At 50.3% G+C, this 23823-nt stretch overlaps 1 protein-coding gene across 4 annotated transcripts; it reads right to left on the reverse strand.

The window, feature by feature from the left end:
* Positions 1-2298: 2298 nt before the first annotated feature.
* On the reverse strand, positions 2299-7652 carry LOC311530917 (uncharacterized protein). 4 transcript variants are annotated; one of them, XM_084647959.1, is made up of 2 exons: positions 7566-7652; positions 2299-5617 (listed from the first exon to the last, which is right to left on the reverse strand). In XM_084647959.1, the coding sequence occupies exon 2, from the start codon at positions 5338-5340 to the stop codon at positions 4483-4485; it is 858 nt and encodes a 285-aa protein (XP_084504085.1). In that variant the 5' UTR covers positions 5341-5617; positions 7566-7652; the 3' UTR covers positions 2299-4482. The 4 variants fall into 4 exon arrangements, with proteins under 4 accessions (XP_084504085.1, XP_084504084.1, XP_084504083.1 ...); XM_084647958.1 differs by having other exon boundaries at positions 2299-5554; positions 7481-7646; XM_084647957.1 differs by having other exon boundaries at positions 7481-7646.
* Positions 7653-23823: the final 16171 nt, after the last annotated feature.

Genomic DNA, 23823 nt, shown 5'->3' on the forward strand with positions numbered 1-23823 from the left:
GTGCGTCGATCCGGCCTGGCTGTGCTGCGTTAGATGCTGAACAGTCTAACATCCCCATCCCAGGGACTGCCAGACTTACAATCACTTCCTGGCTTAATATCAGAGGCATCCTGTGACCTGGGAACAAGTTGTGTCCTACTTGCTGTGGGCTGATTCTGTCAGTATTTTCTCTCGTCTTCACACGGAACATGAAGATTTCTGTACAGGGCAACCCTTGAACCGAAGAGTGATTTTTTTGTGTAAGTTTTATGACTTCTCTGAGTCAACAGTTCACATCCACGCCCGTTTCCAGACTCCAGTAAAGCTTCAGAAAAATGGATTTCAGTTTTAAATTGTTCAAAACGACAAGCAGAAAGGGCAAAAGCACGATTTGTGGCCCACACAGAGAAAATGTAACTAACACCACACACAGCTGTTTCAAGGGAGTCAGTGTGTTTTGCCATGACTAAGATGGAGCAGAGATGGTGACACAGCAGAGAGGAGAATGTGTTTGTTTTGGGGATGATTATTCATCTACTAATCTGACCCCATGGCTGCCCCGGGAACAAGCTTGAATTCCACAGAGATGGGCAAATCTTCCCAGTTTTAAGTGCTGACAGGGACATGTTTGCTCCAGGAGAGATGTCCTGTGCTAATAAGCGCAGTAGCATGTGATCTTATCATGAGAGATTATATCCTAATGCCAAGACACAAGGGAAAAGAAATAACTTTGCCCACACATCCTTGATTCTGGCACTGCCTAACTGAAACTGCTTGACTTTTCAGCCTTAAGAACTACCTTTTAATGTAACAGGTCGAGGGTAATGTTAATATAAAGCCCTCCTGTTTTTTCTGTTCTTCTATATAATTAGCTAATCTGTAGCTATAATCCCCTCTGTTCTTGGCTTTTTTCTCTCCAGTATTCAAATATGGCTGCACAATCTCTCGCTATTCTCCCTTTTAGTCACATACTGAATTTTAATATAAAACCCCTACAGCTGTTGATAAAGTTTTCTGTTTAGGGATTACTAATATATTGTGTGCACAAATATCGCTTATTTTTCCTCTAAATGCCCACTATCAATATCAAACCTTTCAGATTTTGCTTTTTCCCCTGTCTCAAGATAGCCAATTTGTGTAATCTTCTCAGAGTTTTCCTCATATTCTCTTAATTATCAAATGCTGATATAAACTTGCCTCAACAGTCACTGGCCCTATAGCCCCTCTCCCCCGAGTCACTGCAGCCCCAAACCCCTCTCCCACCCATCACCTCTGTCCCCAAATTCCCTTTCGCTCTCAACAAGCAATCGTGTGTCTAATTTATTTTATTTCTAAAAAGTAGCTTGATGACACTTCCCCAAAATAACTCCCCCAATAACAACTAGGTGGGTGAAACAAGACAATCACTACGCTCTCGAACGAACTCACACAAGAAAATGCAAAAAGACAAAAGAGGTGAACACTTTTCACAAGGTGATCACTCCATATCTGACCTCTCAGTCCTCATCCTCAAAGCAAACCTGCCCAACACTTTCAAAAGACAAGCCTGGGAGCTTAAATTCATAACTGCTAGACACCTAAAATCAAGGACTGAACAGACACACTGGATTTATGGCTTATTAGGCCAACCTGTAACCCGCTACCCCTCTCTTTTTGTCCTATGCCTGCAGAGGTGGTAATGGTCTGCCTTGAATGGTCACTTACAATATGTGCTAACTGCTTTTGCTAAACAACCTGCTCCACCTTGCACTGTGCTGCGATGCTCGGAGTACCTTTCCCAGCCCTGCAGAAGAGCTCTGTGTGGCTCGAAAGCTTGTCTCTTTCATCAAGGGAAGTCGGTCCAATAAAACGTATTATCTCCCCTGCCTTGTCCCCCAAGAGAGACAGAGTTTAGTCCTCGATTGGATACAAGCTACCACTGGCTGAAGGTTGGGTTGAACAGTGACAACTGCACGTGCCCTTGAGCTATTCAACTTCATGAGAAATGGTACACTCAAAAGCCTGTTGGCTGCCTTTTCTGGGCATGCTCAGTGGAATCCGTTTAACTCATGAGTGTTAGGTCAGTGACTAACTTGAGACCTAGCTCTCTTGTCAACATCAGTTTTAAAGGGACAGTAGATGCCACCCATTAGCTGTGATACATGTGCAGTGCTAGCATGGGTGCTGACTTTCATTTTTCTGATTGGGTGCTTCCACCCTCACTCTGCCCCAAGGCCCCGCCCCCAACACCCCACCCTCACTCCGCCTCTTCCCACCCCGCTGCGCCCCAGCTCTGCCCCCTCCCTGAGCATCTCCTCCCCGCCGCTAAATACACCCACTGTTTTTTCCTCCTGGGTGCTCCAGCCCCGGAGATCCCTGTGCCCAGATCAGAGCCATGGTTTGACCCTGTGACCCACAACATCCAGGTACACACACCCCGCCACACTATTGCAACGATCTTTGCACAAAACAGCCCTTGTGAGGTATCATTTAAAAACAAAGCACTAGCTGCTCAACCATACCATGGTGAAATGTACGTAGCAACACTATATGTAAACTTACAAGTTCCCCCATATGATGTTACTAGAACATGTTCAAGACCAGACAGCCTTGCCTTGGTAAAGGTGTGACATAGGTTTGTCCTAAACAAAGGAATGTGTGTTTACCTCAATTTACCTATAAACGGGACTATCCAGACATCTGAGGAAAGAGATTGCAGGGAACAGAACAATTTGAATTTTAGCTAATACCAGCAGGGGGAAAACCCAGCATGGAGCTTCCATCATCACACGACCCCATGTTGCCTTCCTCACATAAACTTTACTTGGAGGAGTAACATTCAGGAGAATATATTGCAAACGTTTACTGGTGTATAAAGACGGAGGAGCTGAACCTCAAGTGATAAGCGACTGAATCAACTGATTGGATATAATATTACTGTACTTATAGAAGTATATAGAGTGAGGTCTTTTCTGAAAGCTAATGACACACTGGTGATTAATAGCATTATGAATGGTCCTTATTAACACTATATGAGGAAATATGGACACCTAATGATATTATGCTTTAAAGTCTGTGGCCAGACAGGGAGAAACATGTAGGAGAGAAGGCAACTATCTACCTGGCTGCAATGAAAGGTGAAATGCAAGTAGGGTGACCAGACAGCAAGTGTGAAAAATCAGGACGGGGTGGGGGGTAATAGGTGCCTATATAAGACAAAGCCCCAAATATCAGGACTGTCCCTATAAAATCAGGACATCTGGTCACCCTAAACGCAAGGTTTAACCAAAAACAATGGAAGCCCCATTTACACAGAAATCAGTAGGGGGTTGGGAAGTCCACAGAAAGGGAAGTAGAGCATGAGGTCATCCTGCCTCTTGAAGCAAGGTCATTGAAATTTGGAAAACATAAGCAAGGACAGAAGCCGTCTTTGGGATCCCTCATTAGATAGACACAAAGGAACAGCACTCTTGCGAGCTGAGAAAGTTGGGCCCTTCAACCAAAGGGGCGGGGGTTGAAGTCTCTGGGAACTGAATATAGGTAAGAAATCAAAAGGCAAAGGTCTTTCACCCAGAAGGACAAGGGAAGCCAGCCCCTTGGGCTTCTGCGGAAGATCCTGATGGAGAGAAAGTCAGCTCTGGCTAGCAAGAAGGAAGATTGCTGAGAGAAACCATCTTTAATAAAGCCTGTACCTCACTAGATTCAGTTTTCAACTTTTAGATGCAAATTTTCACTTTCATTTGCTTGTAACCATCTCTATTTTTATTCCTTTTAGTCAGCATCACTTAACCTATGACCTTTTGTTAATAAATCTGTTTGACATTGGGCATTGCAGAGCACACAGTTTGGGGAAAATTTGGGACTGGGAGTGTGTTGGGGTCACGCTGCTGGTGGTAACCCAGGCTAGTAGAGAGCAGGGAGTGTGACTGCTGTGTTGCTGGGGTCAGAGTGGCTGGACCAGGGTGGGAGTTATACACAGACACTCAAACTGTGACCTGCATGCTTGTTGCTGACTGTGACCATCCCAGGCAGGGAGTTACAGTAGCAAAGCATTGTGAGGCTCTCAGAGTTACAGGGTTAGAAGTGATGCAGCCTCGAACCCTGTAACAGATCCCCAAATCTGGGCAAAAAAACATTGGTGGAACCGCTCAACTTTGCAAAAAGAAGCTGTGGTCAGGGGGCTGTATCTCAGGAACCCCATATTCAAGTGACCCCAATTTTATTTCACTAACCCTACCCCATGATCCCATGAGGTACACCAAATATCAGAGCAATCCGAGTAACCATGCAAGTTTTAGAGCACTTAGAAGAGACAAGCATTAAACAGAAAGCTACAGAGTTAAACAACAACAGAGGCTGGCAGCCCGCTACAATTTCTCTGCTGTGTGGAGTCTCTCATGTCCAATATGATGTGAACTCTGCTTGAAACATTTGCCACACAGAGGATGTTTAGGAGGTCTCTATCTTGTATGGATTTGCAGAAGCCTGTTATGATCATAGCCCCAAGTGAAGAGTCACCCACATTCAGGTCCTCTTTGCTGTGTGGGTTTTCTGATGTTTAATAAGATGTGAGCTCCGCTGGAAACTTTTCCCACAGTCCAGACACTTATAGGGCCTCTCTCCTGTGTGGGTCCTCTGATGCGTAATAAGGTTTGAGTTGACACTAAAACTTTTGCCACAGTCAAAGCATTTATACGGCTTCTCTCCTGTGTGGGTTCTCTGATGTACAATAAGGTGGGAACTCCGACTGAAGGTTTTCCCACAGTCCAAGCATTTAAAAGGTTTCTCTCCCGTATGGATTCTCTGATGCACAATAAGCTGTGAGCTCTGAACGAATGTTTCCCCACAGTCAGGGCACTTACAGGGCTCCTCTCCTGTGTGAATTCCCTGGTGTCTAATAAGGTGTGACTTCTGAGTGAAATTTTTCCCACAGATGAGGCACTTATGGGGTTTCTCTCCTAAATGGAGACTCTGATGTCTAATAAGGTGCGAGCTCTGAATAAAACTTTTCCCGCAGACAAGGCATTTATAGGGTCTCTCTCCCGTGTGGAGTCTTTGATGTGAAATAAGATCGGAGCTCTGAACGAAACTTTTCCCGCAGTCCAAGCATTTATAGGGTCTCTCTCCCGTGTGGTGTCGCCGGTGTGTAAGAAGGTTTGAGCTCAGGCTGAAACTTTTTCCACAGTCCAAGCATTTATAGGGTCGCTCTCCCGTGTGGGTTCTCTGGTGGGTAAGAAGGTTTGAGCTCAGACTGAAGCTTTTCCCACAGTCCGAGCACTTGAAGGGTCTTTCCCCCATGAGCGTTCTCTGATGTCTAGGAAGATGTGAGCTGTCATTAAAACTTTTCCCAAACTCAGTGGATGTGTTTTTTCTCTCTCCCATTTGGATTCCTTGCTGGGCTGTAGTCTCCTTGAGATTCCCACAGCCACTCCCACAATAAATAGATTTATCCACCTTTTTCCTAGCTGCCTCTCTTACGACTCTGGAAGAAATTTCCCTTCAGTTCTTCTTGATAACGTCCCGCGCAGTTACACTTGCTGAGGATTTTCTACTGAGGATTCTCGACCTTCATTTTCACTCACTGTCCCATCACCTTCTGGGAGAGAGAGAGAGAAAGAGAGAGAGAGAAATAGAATCCAGAGAGCAGTCATTCCCTGGGCTGGAAAGAAAAGAGTATAGCAAAGAGCGGAAACACAATATAATAACTGTTTAGGAGACTGAGGAATTAGATTCTGCCTCCCCATCCCATCCAAACACTCAAGGGGAAACAAAGTCAGGGCGGGAACTCCTGCCAGCTGTCAGTTAGGACAGGTGAGAAGCTAGGAGTATATGATGTATGCAGTGCAGTGTAGCCGTGTCGGTCCCAGGGTATTAGAGAAACAAGGTGGGTGAGGTAACATCTTTTATTGGACCAACTTCCGCTGGGGAGAGAGACAAGTTCATGAGTGCATGATGACACCTTCTGGTTCAACCCTGGTTGGATGGAGGTGAAGCAGAACTGCGGGAGTCTGTTCACAAATAGAGCTGGGTTGAATTTTTTGGCCAGAGTTTATTTGCTGAAGAACATAGTTTCAGTCGACCTGAAACTATTTGTGAATTTGATTGAACTCCCCAAATAGTTTGTCCCCCCCGCACCTCTCAAAAGTGTGGAGGGGCCAAGGCACTTTTCACAAAATGGCCAGAAGAGAAGAGAGTGATGCCTCCTTTATAACCTTTACCCCGGCGGCTAAGGCACTTGCTTGGGATGTGGAGAAGGGATTTGAATGTGGGTCTCCCAACATTGCAGGAGTACTAAAATCTTTGGCTAATAATGTTAAAAATTCGGGCCTTATTTCTAATCAGAATTTGTCTGGCTTTAATTTCCAGCCATTAGTTCTTGTTATGCCTTTCTCTGCTAGATGAAAGAAATTTTAAGTACCTGATATTTTCTCCCTGTAATCAAGTCAATAATTCATGGCAATAGTTCTGCAAAACGGAGGGAATCATCTATAATTCAATAATTAGAGGTGGCAAAACATCAGTGAATACTGAGATTTTTTTTATCAGGATTGATAAGTGAGTGAGAAAATTAGGGAAATCTATGAAAATGTGTATATCTTCACTAATTAAACAAAAAAGCCAGCAAAATCTGATAGGTTTTTATATTAATAATGCATATGTAGATGAAAACAATAAGCAATATTTACACAGAGATTAATAATGTATAAATACAGAGAAACGGATCAAAATCAGATAGGATTTTATATCCAAATTCAAGAAGAGCAAAAAGCTGAAGGATGGTCCAGCAATGTTTGATTATTGGAGAGAAAAGTGGCCAGAGAAGATAATTATAAAGAGAAGCATCAGAATTGGAGGGTTTTTTTTCTATATTACCCTCAAAAACTACATTAGGAAAATGTTATTAAGGTTGCAAAGTCCAACACTCACAGCTAGGCTGTACCAGAATCAAGGGTATCTGGGGAATATCAATTTTGTCCAGCGCATTATACTGTAATACAATCTCTAATGCTAGAATCACATACTGCACTATTCGTTAACACAGGACCCTGCCTCCTTGTAGCTGGGATGTATTTGCTGCAGGAAACATCCCTGTCAGCAGCTGAATAGTGAAGAGATTTCTGTGGAATTCAAATGGGGGGGGGGACCCCAGGGCTGGGAGGGCAGATGGGTGGGAAGTAATGGGTTTGGTTTTTAAAGGAAGAATAACCACCCTTCCACAAACACACCCTCCCCATTCCCCTCACTGCTTTTCCTTCATTTCTGCCTCCTTATTCACCCCCTTCCCTTTCTGACAATCCAGAAACACAAAGGGGAAAACCCAGTGGGTGGGGCCCGTTCCTGGTCTCCCCTTCCCTGTTTCCCCTCCTGAATCCCCCAGTTTGCCCCCCTGCCCCCGGAGCAGATTCCCCAGAAAGGGGTGCTGCAAAGGAGAGATCAACTCCCAGGCAACTTCACACAGCTGCCAGATCCGAGTCTCCTGGGGCCCTTTGTGCCGTCACTTTCCTGCCCATCCCTCCATCACCTGGAGTCTCCGGCTCAGGAGCTGGTGTTGGCAGAGCCTGGGGATGCCCCCGGGGCCCAGGGGATAGTTCCAAAAAAATCCCCACCTGGGCTGGGCACAGAAGGAGCTTTAATGAAGGTCTCTCCCCTGCACAGACCCGGCTGGGGAGCAGCAGATGCTGGTTCCTCCCCAGATGACAAGGGAGGAGACAGCAGCTCCTGACCCAGGAAGATAAACAGAGCCAGAGCAAACACAGCTTCCCCCTCCCGGCCCCAGCGAGAACCAGAGCCCTCTGGATACAGCAGCTAATGAAACTCTCTGCCCCCCTCACCTAGCACAGCCCTGGCCCAGGAAAGATCTGGGGCCAGAGCCCTTCTCTCTCTGCCCTTGAACTCTAGAAACCTGCAGAGGAAATAGCAGACAGATCAGTGCCACTGAGAAACGCCTCGGGGCTACGGGCAGCCTCCCTAGGGCCAGGATCCAGGGCTTAATTTGTAATTGTAACCCTTCTGCCCGTCAGAGTTGGCAGCAACAAGGGCCGGGTTCAATATCTAGGGGTTCCATTCCAATAACACAATGCAAACCGGCTCGAGCCCCCACCCAGTGACCTGGGACAAATATATACCACCCCCGCTGGGCGCCTCCAAGAGGCGCCCAGCGGGGGTGGTATATATTTGTCCCAGGTCACTGGGTGGGGGCTCGAGCCGGTTTGCATTGTGTTATTGGAATGGAACCCCTAGATATTGAACCCGGCCCTTGTTGCTGCCAACTCTGACGGGCAGAAGGGTTACATTTTTGGGGGCTCGTCCGGGATGAGAGATGTGAAAGGGCTTTTCAAGAAATCATTACTTGCCTAACTCATGCTCCAGTCCTAGTTTTTGCTGACCCAAGCAAACCATTTATCCTGCATACTGATGCCAGTTTGGAGGGTCTGGGAGCAGTCCTGTACCAGGAAGTGGAAGGCAAATGTAAACCGGTAGCCTTTGCCAGCCGAGGATTGTCTGATAGTGAAACTCGCTATCCCACCCACAAGCTGGAGTTTTTGGCCTTGAAATGGGCCATCACTGAGAAATTTCGAGACTACTTGTATGGTGCTCAGTTCCAGGTGTGGACAGACAACAATCCACTGACTTATGTGTTAACAAGTGCTAAGCTGGATGCTACAGGGCAGAGATGGGTGGCCGCCTTGGCTAGCTATGAGTTCAGCATTCAGTACCGATCAGGGAGAAGCAATGTAGATGCAGATGCATTGTCCAGGCGTCCGCAGGCTCCAGAAGTTGCTGTGATACCCACAGATGGAGTGAGAGCTATTTGCAGTGTGAGTCGCCGAGAGCCAGAGGCCCGTGAAGACTTTCAGGGATGTGTTGCAGAAGCTTTGGGCCTGCCCCCTGAATGCATGCCTTCTGCTTCGGTGAACTATATTGCATTAGACCAATCTCCTTTGCCCATGCTCAATGCGGCTGACTGGCAAGAAGCCCAGCGGCAAGATATTGACATTCGTGATACACTACTTGCCAAAAGGGAGGGGCGAAGCCCAACTGCGGTTGTCCCACCTAACCCGGAGGGTAAACTACTATTGAGAGAATGGACCAAACTAAAACTGATTCAGGGAGTGCTACACCGAATGACCACTGACCCTTTACAAAAACAACGAGCACAACTAGTACTGCCAAAAAAGTACAGAGCCCTGGCCATGAGGGCCCTGCATGATGACTTTGGGCATTTAGGGATGGAGAGGACCCTGGAACTTATTCGTAGTAGGTTCTATTGGCCCCGAATGGCTGAAGATGTTCGCAGGAAATGTGAGACTTGCGCTCGATGTGTTCAAAGGAAAACTCTGCCCACGAGGGCTGCATATCTCAAGAACATCACCAGCAACAAACCTTTGGAGTTGGTATGCATTGATTTCTTGTCTGTAGAGGTAGACAAGAGGAATGTTGGAAACATTCTAGTAGTGACTGACCATTTTACACGGTATGCACAAGCATATCCCACACGTGATCAGAGGGCCACCACCGTTGCTCGAGTATTGTGGGACAAATATTTCTCAGTCTATGGATTCCCGGCTCGGATACACTCTGATCAGGGGCGGGATTTTGAGAGTCACCTTCTGAAGGAGGTGCTGAAGATAGCAGGAATTAAAAAGTCTAGGACAACGCCTTATCACCCCCAAGGTGATCCTCAGCCAGAGAGGTTCAATCGAACCCTATTAGATATGTTGGGAACTTTGCGACCAGAGCAGAAGGCAACCTGGAGCCAGCATGTCGCATTTCTGGTGCATGCCTACAATGCCACAAAGAACGATGCTACGGGAGTCACCCCATATCTCTTGATGTTTGGGCGAGAACCAAGATTACCCATAGACTTGTGCTTTGGTGTATCAGAGGATGGAGATAGCTATGAAACTCATCAGCAATATGTATCCCGACTAAGAGAAAAGCTGCGGGATGCTTATCGCTTAGCTACCGCTGCGGCTCGGAAGAACGCAGACCGCAACAAACATCGATATGATGCTAGAGTGCGTTCGCAGGAGCTCCAGCCGGGGGACAGAGTCTTGCTGCGAAATTTGGGTATTGCTGGCAAACACAAGATAGCTGACAGATGGAAGGCAATACCTTACCTGGTGATGGAAAAGCTGGGAGATCTGCCGGTCTACAAGATCAAACCTGAAGACGGTCCAGGGCAAATAAAGACGGTGCATAGAAACCTTTTGCTCCCTGTGGGGGAATTGGTAAGCACCCCTTGTGAGATGGGCCACGGCAGGGCCGCCGGGCAGAACAGAGGTGCTAGACCAAAGCCGCCATCCAACACAGACAGTGGGCCCCCTGCAGCTAACTTACCCCTATTCTGCACATCTGAGAGTGAGTCTGAGGAGGAAGACACAACCCTGGTGTATCCTGGGATGGAGACAAGATTTCAGTCTCGATCAGCTGAACCAAACGAGAGTTTTCCCTCTTCCGCCCTAAACCCAATGGCGGAACTATTCAGGCCCCTTTCTGATACCCCGGTGCTGCTGATGAGACCCCCCTGTGATGACACACACAGGTTATTGGACAATGGGGACAGACAGGTAGAGGATGTCCTGGGCACCTTGGACCCTCCAGCGTTAGAACTAGGAGTGCAGGGGCCTACGCCAGTAGCCGAGGGACCCTCCAGGGAAGCCTCTCCATCCGTCACTCAAGAGGATGTTCCCCTTACTTCGGCAACAGAGAGTCTCAATAGACGAGACAGGGTGATAAGACCAGTGAAACGGTTAACTTATGATGCACCTGGGGTGACTAGTGAGGAGCCAATACATTTAGCACACAGGCTTGTGGAAGCTAAAGTGGGCTTCCTGAGGCCCTTTGGAGGAAACCAATGAGTTGGTATAAAGGGAGTGTGATTTGTCGGGACGACAAAGTCTTGGCTCGGGGGAGGATGTAAGCAGTGTCAGGATGAGCTCCACCCTGACATCTGGTGGTGAGGTGTGGCAAGTTGTGGAAAAGAACTTCAGGGGCAGATCTCATTTGCATAGGCACACCCACCACGCCTAGAATGAGACCATAGCTGCCCAAATGGTCACTTTGGCCGCTGTGGGATCCCCAGTGTCTCTGTTATTGGGGCAGGAAGAATAAATTGTTATTACCCTGATTATGGGAACTGTGCTTGGAACTGTACATGGCCTTTTGTTACGATGGAGGGATTCACCATCATCTAAGTAGCACTCGCTAGGCAAGGGTCATGGGTTCCAAAACTGTGTGAATGGAGAGAGGCTGGGGACAAGTATTAATACTTGGTGGCATGGGCCCCTTGGTGAGGGCCTTACATGCTGATTGTACTTCCTCCTCTCTCCACTCACACAGTTTTGGAACCCATGACCCTTGCCTAGCGAGTGCTACTTAGATGATGGTGAATCCCTCCATCGTAACAAAAGGCCATGTACAGTTCCAAGCACAGTTCCCATAATCAGGGTAATAACAATTTATTCTTCCTGCCCCAATAACAGAGACACTGGGGATCCCACAGCGGCCAAAGTGACCATTTGGGCAGCTATGGTCTCATTCTAGGCGTGGTGGGTGTGCCTATGCAAATGAGATCTGCCCCTGAAGTTCTTTTCCACAACTTGCCACACCTCACCACCAGATGTCAGGGTGGAGCTCATCCTGACACTGCTTACATAATGAAAGAGGGACTGGGGGACTCAAGCAATTTTTTTACATTCATAACTGATGCAACAAGCATAGAGGTGCCGGGGCTCAGCCCTGGTACAAATTAAGCACTGCCTGGGCCAGGCCCCCATTGCCCTGTGTTCCCTTTGATTTTGGAGACCCTCAGGAACAATCCTCAGTCCCCATAGAAATCCCCCTTGTCCGCTCTCCCTGGGATATTGAAGTCATCCCCTTTCAATCCCACATTGAGGTGGATGCTTCAATGCATAATGCGGCTGCACCCAGGGCTGTGCACAAGGGGGGGCAAGCAGGGACATGGGATCCCCCAATCTGTGGGGGCACAGAACTCCTCTGGGGCCGGCGTAGGGAGATCCAGCTCCTCTGGCTGCTGCGGGGAGCGAACTCCACCGGCCCCAGGGCTGCGTGCATCAGGGAGAACCAGCCCCTCCGGCTGCAGGGGGTGGGTGTGGAGAGCCCGCTCCCCCGGTCACAGGGGACACAGAAAGTGCCCCTCCTGAGGGTGCAACCCCCCCCACACCTAAACAGACATCTGCTGCTCAGTGACCATGTTCCCCTCTGTTCAGACGCATTCAGATTCCATGTCTCTCTCCCAGCACAGTGCAGGGCCAAGGCACAATCAAGGAATGTTCCTCTGACAAACTAATCAAACATGATGCATCCTGATTTCACCCCCATTCCCGAACCTGACCTGATCTCCCAGCTAGAACAAGGGGAAGAGCTGATGGTCCCCGATCTCCAGCGCGCTGAGGAAAGCTAGGAAAGGCACTCGCACAGGCGAAGTACCAATGAAATTGGTAGAGAAACCCTCTGATTAGTGCCAGATGCCTCCAGAAATGTTATGAGAGGGATTCCCCAGTTCCACCTCATCTCTCCAGGTCAGGGTTGTAACTAGCAGGTGTCATATCTTCATGGCAGATGTCACACACAGTTTCACACCCATCCTGGCCAACAGCTGGTATGAACTCCCTCCCTGCCTTTGCTTCCCCTCTGCTGTCTGGATGGGACATGAAGACAGACTCCAATTTCTCCACCCAACAGTTCTGGTGTTTTTCTCTCTTTTCTGTTCCTCTCTTTGTCCTCTCTCCCCAGCACAGACAATGAGTCCTGTCTGGATTCTCACTCCCTATCCCAACAGGTGATGAGACAGGCAGTGAGAACAAAGAAGAGATTCCCCAGCAGAATTTTAAAATATTGTGTGCAGAATTTGTAATTTTTTGGCGCAGAATTCTCTCCGGAGTACCTCACATTTGTTTCTATTTGAATCTCTATCCTTAAGAAGCTTTTTTTTAAAAAAACTATCAGACTCCAGTGCTGCATGCGACATTGGGATGGTGGTGTATGGTGCAACTGGTAAACCAGCGTACGCTGTTCCCCTGGGAACAATAGAACTGGGACGCCTGTGGATATCCAGTGATTAAGGGCTGGATACCACTGGGGGGCACTTTGAAGGGAAGCAGGAGCTGGGGTACATCTATTGTCACCTGGAGGGCAAAGGCAGGCCTGGTGTAGCCCAGGGGAGAGAGGTATGGTGGCTGAGAGGCTGGTTGTGTTAAGGTGCTAACTCCCAACTGGCAAAGGCAAGACTCCCTAATGCTGGTGACAGCAAGGTAACACCCGGCCCTGAGTAGCATCACAGCACCTATGTCTGATTGTGAATGCACAGCTGGGAAGGAAGGCAAGTTCCTAAGCTCTTTCCTTATGGGAGCAAGTGAGTTAGACAGGTGCCTTGCTCCACCTAGCCAGAAGAGAGGAGTGTGTGGCGGGGATTCCTCCTTTAAACATTCAGCCCAGGAGTGCAAGCAGTCACCCTGCTGTGGGAAGCCCAGCTTCAATTCCTGCACTGCAGAAAGGATTTGATCAGGATCCCCCACAGCTCTTAGGAAAGTGCTCTCACCACTAGGCCATGGGATCTTTTGGTTGGGACTCCCTCCATGTGTCCTCCCGTGGCACTTTGGATGAGTCTTTAAAGAAGGAGACAGGGACCCTCCCAGCCAGGTGCCCTCTGGACTACAAAGTTATTCTCTCTCTCTGGCCCAGTGAAAGGCCCCGCCTGGGCTGGGCACAGCTAATGAGTCAATTCCCCTCCTCTCCAAAACCCCAACCCTGAAGGGATCAAGTGAGGTCAAACCCAGATTAAGGCACTGGCAATCTAGGCATGAGTCTAGGGCCCAATCTGTGTGTGTATGTGGAGAGGGGTGGGGTCAGGAGGCTGTCCCACAGTGCAGCGGTGAGGAGGAGCGGTGCTGGCTGCCCCACTGCTCACTCAGGTGTGACCTAGGCACTCCCCCCATGAAACAGGTGGGGCACCAGGGTGACACTGGGTGAATGGCACCGAGACCCCACCACGCACCAGGAGTCTCCCCACATATGCCCCATCTCCCCCTCCCTGGAATCCTCTCCTGTCTGTCCTCTCATGAGTCTATTGGCTTCTTTGCATGATGCCCCCTTAATGCTGAGAGAAGCTGCCTCTGTATGGAGCCCCTGATGACAAGTGCCTGGGGCAGGGGGGGCTGCAGGGTGGTGGGTTTATCGCTAGGACCCAGGAGCAGCTGGGAGGCGGCTCTGGGGGGAGCGATCACTGGGATCAGTCCAGGTGTAGTGTAGGATTCTGCTCTGCATAGGAATGTGCTACTTATGGTGTACTGAGCATGCTCAGTTATCAGAGCAGACTCCTACACTACAGGCCTAGTGCCCCCCTTCCTCTACTGCCAGGGCAGACTGACTCTGAGCCTGCCCTTCCCCCTCAGATCCTTCCCTTTTTCGGTGGGACCCTCCACCAGCCCAGGCCCCCTCCACCTCCCGCCCGCAGTCACCGCTGCTGCCCCACGCTAAAATCTAAAGGTTCATTCATAAAGGGAAAAACATATAGATGAGAGCTAGAACTGGTTAAATGAAATACATACAGTGATGGCAAAGTTCTTGGTTCAGGCTTGTAGCATAGAATAAACTGCAGGTTCAAATCAAGTCTCTGGAGGACATCCACAGCTGGGATGGGTCATTCAGTCCTTTGTATAGAGCTTCAGTTTGTAGCAAAGTCCCTCCAGAGGTTATGAAGCAGGATTGAAGACAAGATGGAGGCGAGGCATCAGCCTTTTATAGTCTCTTGCCATGTGGTCTTTGCTTTCTTTGTCCCAAGGACACTCTATCCAGCCCGTGGCATAGCCCGTGGCATGAGTTCTGTCCATAGGCAGGTCCCTGCATACCTTGCTGAGTCACAAGATGTATCTGCCTTCTCTCAATGGGTCGATTGTATAGCTGATGGTCCTTAATGGGCCATCAAGCAGGCTAGGCAGAGTTGACACCAACTGGTTTGGGGTGTTTCCCGGAAGCATAGCACAAGTTTGAAATACAGACAGTATAGAGTCAGTATTCATAACTTTAACTACAAAAATGATACACATATACAGATAGCATAATGAAAATCCGCCAATCATAACCTCTCCATAGACCCCTTACGTGACAACCTTTATACAATAGTGGCTGCAAATATATAACAGTGGTTGCAACAGTGATCTATCCAGTTACAGATTATGTCAGTAACATCACAGGAGGGGACACGGCATCAGTGAGGCTGATATTGGAATACTGCATCTGGTTTTGGTGTCCTCATTTGAAAAAGATGTTGTGAAATTGGAGATGGGACAGCAAAGAGCCACCAAATGTTCTGAGGGCTGGAGAAAACATGCCTTCTAGTGAGCTATTGAAAGAGCTCAACCTGTTTAGCTTATCAAAAGAAGATTGAAAGGTGACTTCATTGAAGTGTTGAAGTGCCTTAATGGAGAGAAAATATCGGGTATTAAAGGGATCATTAATCTAGCAGAGAAAGGCATAACAAGACCCAATGGCTGGAAGGTGAAAAGAGACAAATTCATATTACAAATAAGGCACAAATATTCAACAGCAAGGATGATTCACCACAGGAACAAGCTACCAAGGAAAGTGGTGGATTCTCCATCGCTTGATGTCATTTATTGAAGACTAGATGCCTTTCTGGAATGTGTTTGCCCAAAAAGTAGCTATTGTGTCATACTGGAGGCCTGTGATACGCAGGGGGTCAGATTAGATGCTCTAATGTTCTCTTCTGGCCATAAAGTCTGCTCATTTCTGAAAAACTGAGTGTAGCATGGGGAGCAGCGTGTGATGTTTTACTGTCTAGCCGGCTTGCTTCCTAGAACGAACACTCATTGGCTGGGGTGATCCACAGGGAGCAGCTCAAACCTCCAAAGTGTCTGTCCAGCGGCAGGACATTAGCACAGCAAGGGAGGGGAGTGGCAGTGAGATCACAAAGGCCTTTTGCAGGACCTCAGACTATTGATCAAAGGTGGTGGGGAGGTGGTGACCTCACAGAGAGATGCTGACATCAGCCAGGCAGGACAGGGGCGAGGGGCCAGGGAAACCTCAGAGACCCCTGTGGCTTTGCTTCAGCAAGTCTCCTTCTCCAGGTCTCTCTTTGAGGACTGAGAGAGTATTAGGGTTCACGTACGTGAGCACCAGGAGGAACCTCTTTCGAGTTTTCTCCTTTCCTTTTACTGATTTTACTAGAAAACAGACGTCCCTGTTTAGAAGGTAAGAGCCTCCTCGAGGTTTGAAACCTGTTCAGTCTGATCCATCTGGTGACAGTTAAATTCTAGGCGTGGAAAACACGAGCTTAAGGAGGCAGAATTTAATTCCGCACCTAGAATTTTGTCCCTTAGAATCACTGGGGACATTAGGGTTTGTCCTTTTTGTTTCACCTTTTGCTCCCTCCCTCCCTCCTTTCTCTTCTTCTCTTGCTTCTTTTGTCCTTTCTCCTGTTCCCCTCCCAACACCAGGAGGTGTGTATGTGTGTGTGGATAGGAGTAGTGCATAATATGAGGTGTCCTACCACGTTTACTCAGATCAGATTATGACATAATAGAATAGCTGAAATATTCTATTTTATCTGGTTTCAGAGGAGCAGCCGTGTTAGTCTGTATTTGCAAAAACAAAAGGAGTACTTGTGGCACCTTGTGGTGTTCTGTTATTTTCTTTGTTGGGCCTGTCCTGTAGTAGCCACTAGCCGTCACCTTCAGCCCCCAACTAAAACCTCTCCAACGCATCATCAAGGATCTACAACCTATCCTGAAGGACGACCCATCATTCTCACAGATCTTGGGAGACAGGTCAGTCCTTGCTTACAGACAGCCCCCCAACCTGAAGCAAATATTCACCAGCAACCACACACCACACAACAGAACCACTAACCCAGGAACCTATCCTTGCAACAAAGCCCGTTGCCAACTGTGTCCACATATCTATTCAGGGAACAACATCATAGGGCCTAATCACATCAGCCACACTATCAGAGGCTCGTTCACCTGCACATCCACCAATGTGATATATGCCATCATGTGCCAGCAATGCCCCTCTGCCATGTACATTGGTCAAACTGGACAGTCTCTACGTAAAAGAATACATGGACACAAATGAGATGTTAAGAATTATAACATTCATAAACCCGTTGGAGAACACTTCAATCTCTTTGGTCACTCGATTACAGACCTAAAAGTTGCAACCAGAATGACAAATGTGTGTGTTTCTTTCCCACGCCTGATCATCCATGAGGCCAAAGTCTTGTGGATCTGGGACTGGCACCAGGACAGCAGGCTCCTGGGCTACAAGAACACAGCCAAGGTGGGGGAGGTAAGGACACTCTGCCAGGGCATGACACAGCTCTGGAAGTGCAGGTGGCTGCCTCCTGGAGCCACTAGATGGAGATGCCATTCTAGTCTAGGATTTGGAGCCTGATTCTGGGCAATCTGCTGAAGCCTCACATCTAGTTGGCTTTAGGTCTTTGGAAAATTCTTCTTGGAGGGGCAGAGAAGATTCTTCCTCCGGATGGCAGTGCTGGCCATCCACGACCCCCTGCTGCGTGTCAGCCAGGCTGGGCTGCTCCTCACCTACTCCCTCCTGAGGGAAGCCCAGCAGCTGATGGTGGACAAGGTAAGCAGCTGCATTAGACTCAGGAGATTGGGGTGGGGCCCAGGCCTCATTCCCATCCTATGGCCATTCACTGGCCTGGCAGCAAGGAGACTGGTGGGGAATGAGAGTGAGAGCAGGTGCTACTGGGTAGGGAGATGAATTCACCTCCATGACCAGGAGGGAACCAGCTTGTCCCCTGAGCAGCTCCAACCCAGCTCTTTAGCGAGGCTAATTAATGATAAGCTTTGCCTCATCACGGACTTATGTTCTTGGGAAGGGCAGCAGAGTCCTCTAAGTGCCCTCTGCGAGCCTCTCCTGTCACCCGAGCCACCACCCAGAGTTGCTCCCATCACTGGCAATCTGGGAGGCCAAGGACTGACGGGTGATGGCGACTGACCAGGAAGGGCTGAGGCACATGGGCGGGGGAAGCTTGTCCTGCTGCTGGCAGGGCTGGACCCGCTCTAGAGAGAATGGGAGGATTCAGTCAGCAGGGGCTGCTGACTTGCCCTGTTCACCAGGGCTGCCATCCTGCGGCTTCAGCAAGGCTAATTAATGACAAGCTTTGCCTCATCACGGACTTATGTTCTTGGGAAGGGCAGCAGAGTCCTCTAAGTGCCCTTTGCGAGCCTCTCCTGTCACCCGAGCCACCACCCAGAGTTGCTCCCATCACTGGCAGCCTGGGAGGCCAAGGACTGACGGGTGATGGCGACTGACCAGGAAGGGCTGAGGCACATGGGCGGGGGAAGCTTGTCCTGCTGCTGGCAGGGCTGGACCCGCTCTAGAGAGAATGGGAGGATTCAGTCAGCAGGGGCTGCTGACCTGCCCTGTTCACCAGGGCTGCCATCCTGCGGCTTCAGCATTAGTGGCTGGGATGACTTGGGGAAAGGTCTCAACCGCCCCACATCCCACTTCACTGCTGCCAGAATCCCTCCTGCCCCCCCTTCTAGAGCCCCCTCCCTGCCCAACCTGGGTGGGGGCGGAGCAGTGGGGCCTGAGAACTTGAGCTGTGGATTGGAGGGGGAACAGCTGTCGGGGGCACTGAGGGGGAGGTGGCAGGAGCTCACCCTGCAAGGAGGGGGGTTGGCACTGGAGGTCACTAGAAAGGATAACAAGACTCCATTCTGGGGGCCAGGAGGGGGAATCCATCCCTCAGAGGTGGGTGGGTGCTGGGTGGAAATGCTGCTGGTTCCAGGTGCCCTGATTCCGCAGGGGCGTCTGAGTCTCTGACAGGTCCTCGTTCCCTTGCAGCAGGAGGACGTCACAGCCAATGTGATGCACCAGCTCCTCATCATCCGGCACTTGCGCCAGATGCCCAAGGCACTGCAGGGGCTCTGCCTCTGAGGCCACCAGCAACTCCCACTCCCTGCTGCTCTGGCTCCCTGTAAATGGGGAGCTAATGGAAGGGGAAATGGAGGCCCCTGGTACTCAGAGAAACTCTCTCCCCTCTCTGTAGAGCTGGGTCCTTCCCTCTGTCCCCCAGGTTTCCTTCTTCTGGGGCAGGAGCTCTTTCCCTCACACCCATTCCCCTCCCCCCCTTTCCTTGGTCTGACCGCATCCCATTCCCCTGTGCCCAGGCAGAGCTCTCCCTGCCCCATATGATGCAGAAAGGCCATTGTGTTAGGGCCACTGCCCCAGCCACACTGAAGCTCGGAAAGCTCCACTTTTGAGGAAGTGGGAGTGGGACAGAGGCTCAGGGCTAGCTTCACCTCCTGCCCTTTATTCTCCCCTTGGCCCTTCTATGGGGTCTCTGGGTGTGAAATGAAGAGGAGCCTCCTTCCCAGCTCTCTTCCAGGCCCTGGGATCTGGCACAGCCTCCCAGAGGGGTGCATCCTGTAGCTGAGCCACATCAGGGAGCAGTGGGGACAGGGCACCTCGTCCCATCCAAGCAAGCAACGCTGGCTCTCAAAGAGGCTTAGATGGAAGACCCCGCTCCCTCATGGAGAAAAGAGCCATTTACTCCTTGGGGCTGTGGGTCTCTTGGGGGAGAAATGGCATCCCTGATGCATAGCCTGGCTGGGAGCTTCCCCCGTCCCTGGCTCCCAGCTCTGGGACAGAGATGTCTCCATCACCGTACCACCCTGGTTTTGTTCCTAGGAAGGGGCTCCCCAGAGACGTCCTCAAACCTGGGCTCCTGAGAGCATTTCTGGCAGGAGGCTCCAGCCCCTCGGGCATGAAGCGAGCATCAGGTCATCTCATTCACATGGCATCTCCGGTCTCCAGCTCCACTTCCCACAGCAGGGCAAACGAACCCATCATCTCCCAGAATCCCAACTCTTTGACTTCCTTCCACTCAGCAGTAGGGTTTCTCCAGCCCCCTCACCACACCTGTCAGCCTCTGAATGATGAAGGGCCTGAATGTCAAAGTCACCAGAACAAGCAAACTCCAGTTCCAGGCAGTGGGGCCTCTGTGTACTCAGCCCCTCTGGAAACCAGGTCTGAAATGGGGAGCAAGGACCCCAGCCGAGTAACAGTAGGAGTGGGCAGAGCAGGCCTGTAACAGGGTACTTTCCCCTGGGCTGCACAGCCTGGGGCCTAGCCAAGCTGATTACAGAATGAGCCCTAACTGAGAGGCACCATGTACCTCCCCGTAAAGAGCCAGACTTCAGTGGTGACACAGCCCAGCTGGGGTATCTACAGGAATGAGAACGAGGTAGTTCAGAGCAGCAAGGAAACTAGAGAAAAGAGGCAGGAAGTGCCCAGGGAAACCTGCAGCAAAGAGAAAGGAGCAGACCTAGCTGTTGGGTACAGGGCCCTGGGCTGCTACTAATGTCAGGGTGAGACTGGGTTCCCCTACTGGCCCCAAAGTAGGGGGTGTACACACACCCGGAGAGGTTACCAAGCCTTGCAAGGAGGCTGCAGGCTGAGCAAGAGCCCCAGCGATAGACTTCTAGTGATGGACTTCTAGCCCCAGTGATGGACTTCTTTCTGTGGAAAGACCTCTTTGGACTTCTAGTGTGAGACAAGCTGGGCCCCAGACGGGTGGACAAAAGGTGGTGACCTGGCTGGAGGGCTGAGTTACCAGGCAGAGAAACTGCCATGGTGCTGGAGCGACCATGGACGGGGGACGCTAGCCCAGCGAGAGGGCTGTGATGCCATGCCTGGCCGCCGGGGGGGCACGTAATGGTGAGTAGATTTATTTATGATTGGCATAGTCAGGAGGATTGAATTCTGCCTGTGATCCATGAGGACTGATGGAAGGAAGTCTTTGTTGCTGAAGGAAGGTCTGTCCTCCCAAGCGGGTGTATTGAGGGACCGAGCCGGTCACTGGATTTCCCTTTTGAGTTCCAGGGACTGGTTAAGCAGCCAAAGCAGCTCTAGGGGTTTCTCCAGCAGCTCCTAGAAACCCAACAGGAGCAGAAGGAAGTGCAGGCGGAGCTATAGACGCAGCAGCAGCAATGCCTGTGAGAGATCTTGCAAAGGGAACGCCCATGGACAAAAAGAGCAGACCCGGAGAGCATGCCTGGGCTGTGCGGAGAAGGTTAGCCCAGGAGAGCAGGGCATGAGCAAGTGTACACGCGTGGCCTAATGCCAAGATGGGGACAAGAGTTCTTTGTTTTGGGTGCAGAGAAGCAGGCCATATCAAAAGACCCGGCCTGCTTAGGAAATTGCTGAGTGGCAAAAGGAGGGGCCAGGGCCCCAAGAAGTTAGAAAGAAAGGAGAAGGTTCCTCTGATAGAAACCCACATGAGGCAGGCAACGTGGAAGTGGCAGGGATGGCCATGGACTTTGCAGACCCTCCACCAATACACCTTGTCGGGTGCTGCAGGTTGGTGAAGGACGAAATGCTTGGCCCAGAGATGAAGCAGACTGAAGGAGGGACAAACACAAGGGTGGAGCAGTTCATGGTGGGCGCTCCGACCCTGATGGAAAAGGTTTTGGTGTGTGCAGTGGCATAGCAAAAAGGCTGCAGAAGAAGCTAAAGGCTTCAGAAGAGGCTCTGCAAGCAGCTGTTAATGGGAATGAGTGGCTGCAGGAAGAGCATTGGGATACTGCAAAAGAGAAGGATGGCCTCTGAGTTCTGGTGAGCGAACTGGCAGTGGAGTGGGAGACACTGTGGGTGCAGGCTGTACAAGCGCGCAGCTGGTGACAGCAACGAGATGACGAGGGATGAAGCTTGGACAAGAATAGAACTTGCCCCTCGTGTGGGCCAGTTTCTAAGGAGGAGCGTATATGACAGGGGGGCTTGGCCTGTGGGCAATAAAGCCTGGAGCTAGGCCAAATGGATTACAGAGTGAGCTCCACCTGAGAGGAAAGACAGGGAAAACCACAGCAAAGGTACAGGAGCAGGCCTAACTGTTCGGTACAGGGCCTTGGGGCGGGACCTAGAATCCAGGGTAGGACTGGTTCTCCCATGGTCTCTAAGGAAGGGGACGTACAAGGCCATAGAAAGGGCTACCAAGGCCAGCAAGGGCAGGCTGAGCCAAAGTCAGGCTGAGGAAGAGCCCCCAAAGGGACGGAGGACCTTGTTTTGGTTAAAGACATTTTTGGACTTTTCGTTTGGGATGAGGGCGACCCAGGAAGGAGTGAACTAAAAGATAGTCACCTGGCTGAAGGGCTGAGTTCCCAGGCAAAATACTGCCAGAGTGCCCTAGCGACTCTCGGCAGGGGTGCAAGCCCCACAAGAAAGCTGTGACACCAGGCCTTGCCAGGAAGGGGTACCTATCAGTGAGTGAACTCTGTTACAAGCCTGCTTCCGTTATGGAAACAGTGTGATATTGGAGAGTGGTGGGGATGGCCTATGGGAGGGGATGGCTGGAGTGGTCATACAGAAGGGGCAGCAGGGTCCAGTGATGAGAGCAAGGAACAGGTTATACTGCAGCCCTGCCACTGAGTGGTAACGTGATCCTGGCCAGGTCACTCTCCCACCTGGTACCTCACTTTCCCTGTCTTTGAAATGGGGATCATCCTGTCCCACATTAAGAAAATGTTTGATCCTCTGCTCTTGCTTCCCAAATCCCTGCCCCCCTTGCCCCTCACAGGCCTCTTCCCTGTTCCTCAAACTTCCATGCCCATGTTAGTGCCTGGGTCACCCTGCAACTGCAAGGTCTCATGTACAGTCTCCCACTAGCAAACTGAACCCCCACCCCCCGCCCCGATCCAGAATAGGAATCGCAGTTCCTATGCGCTGCCCTGAATGAAGTGTAGCCCATGGGCATGGGGAAGGCCAACACTCACATCCAGGTAGATTGTCAACCTACTCCTCTGTCCCAGGAGCAGGAAGGCCTCTGGTTCTTGCTCTCTTGGTAGCTGGAGCTGCTAAGTTGGGGGTGTGGTGGGCCATTGGGCCACATGTGGTCAGGGCAGTCAGTGCAGAGCAGTGTTTAACCGGTTACCAATCCATGATAGGACCTTATGATGTACCTGTATGGCACAATAATTCTTCATTGAATCAGCTGATTCAATTGCTTAGTCTTTGGGGTTCAGACCCCCTGTTCTCCCCCTGAGGTGACAGAACCCTGATTGTCACATCTGCCTTTCAGGCTCTGTCCCAGCCTCTCACACAGATATATCCTGCAGCCAGCCCAGCTCAGGGAGCAGTGGGGACAGGTCATATCATCCTGCGAAACTAAGCAACATGGGTCCCGTTGAGGCTCAGATGGAAGATCCAATGCACCTCCTGGAGGTAAGAACTGTTCACTCGTCCTGCCATTTGGGGCTCTTGCAACAAACAGGGGCCTCCTGAAACATATCCTGGTTGGGAGCTTTCCCAGATCCCAGCCTTAGTAGAGAGACCTATTTCTCATCATGATATCCTCATTTTATTCTCAAAGGATGTGTCCAAGATCCTGGAGCCTGTTTCCTGCTGCAAGAGATTTGAGTGGGGAAAGACCACTCACTGTCACGACCCACGGGTCTTCAACCTGGGTCTGCAGGGTTCATGGGAGCAGCCACCCTCCAACCCTCCACCTGGAAGCCTGCTGAAAATTGCTTACCTAGGACCCATGAAGTTCAGCCCCAGTTTGAGGACCGTGTGCTACCTGTTTCTGCTGCCACTCCCCTGGCTTGGTTTCCTGGCATCTGATTTGTGGTTGTGATCGCAAGTTTGCCTTTTGCTGCTGATCTTCCAGTATCCTGACCCAGCTGACTCTCAACTCCTGTCATGTGAGTGTGAACTCTGGCTCTGACCAGTAGACCTGGCTGCCCTTGACCCAGCCGTGACATTGACTTTTGTACAATTTCTCCAATGCTCTTTTCTGCTCTCCAGCAAGATACACCAGTCCCTTGGCTCCCAAAGTCCTAGTTGCCTGCTATTCAA

Source organism: Lepidochelys olivacea, assembly GCF_965140295.1.
Source record: "Lepidochelys olivacea isolate rLepOli2 genome assembly, chromosome: 14".
Taxonomy (NCBI): Eukaryota; Metazoa; Chordata; order Testudines; family Cheloniidae; genus Lepidochelys; species Lepidochelys olivacea.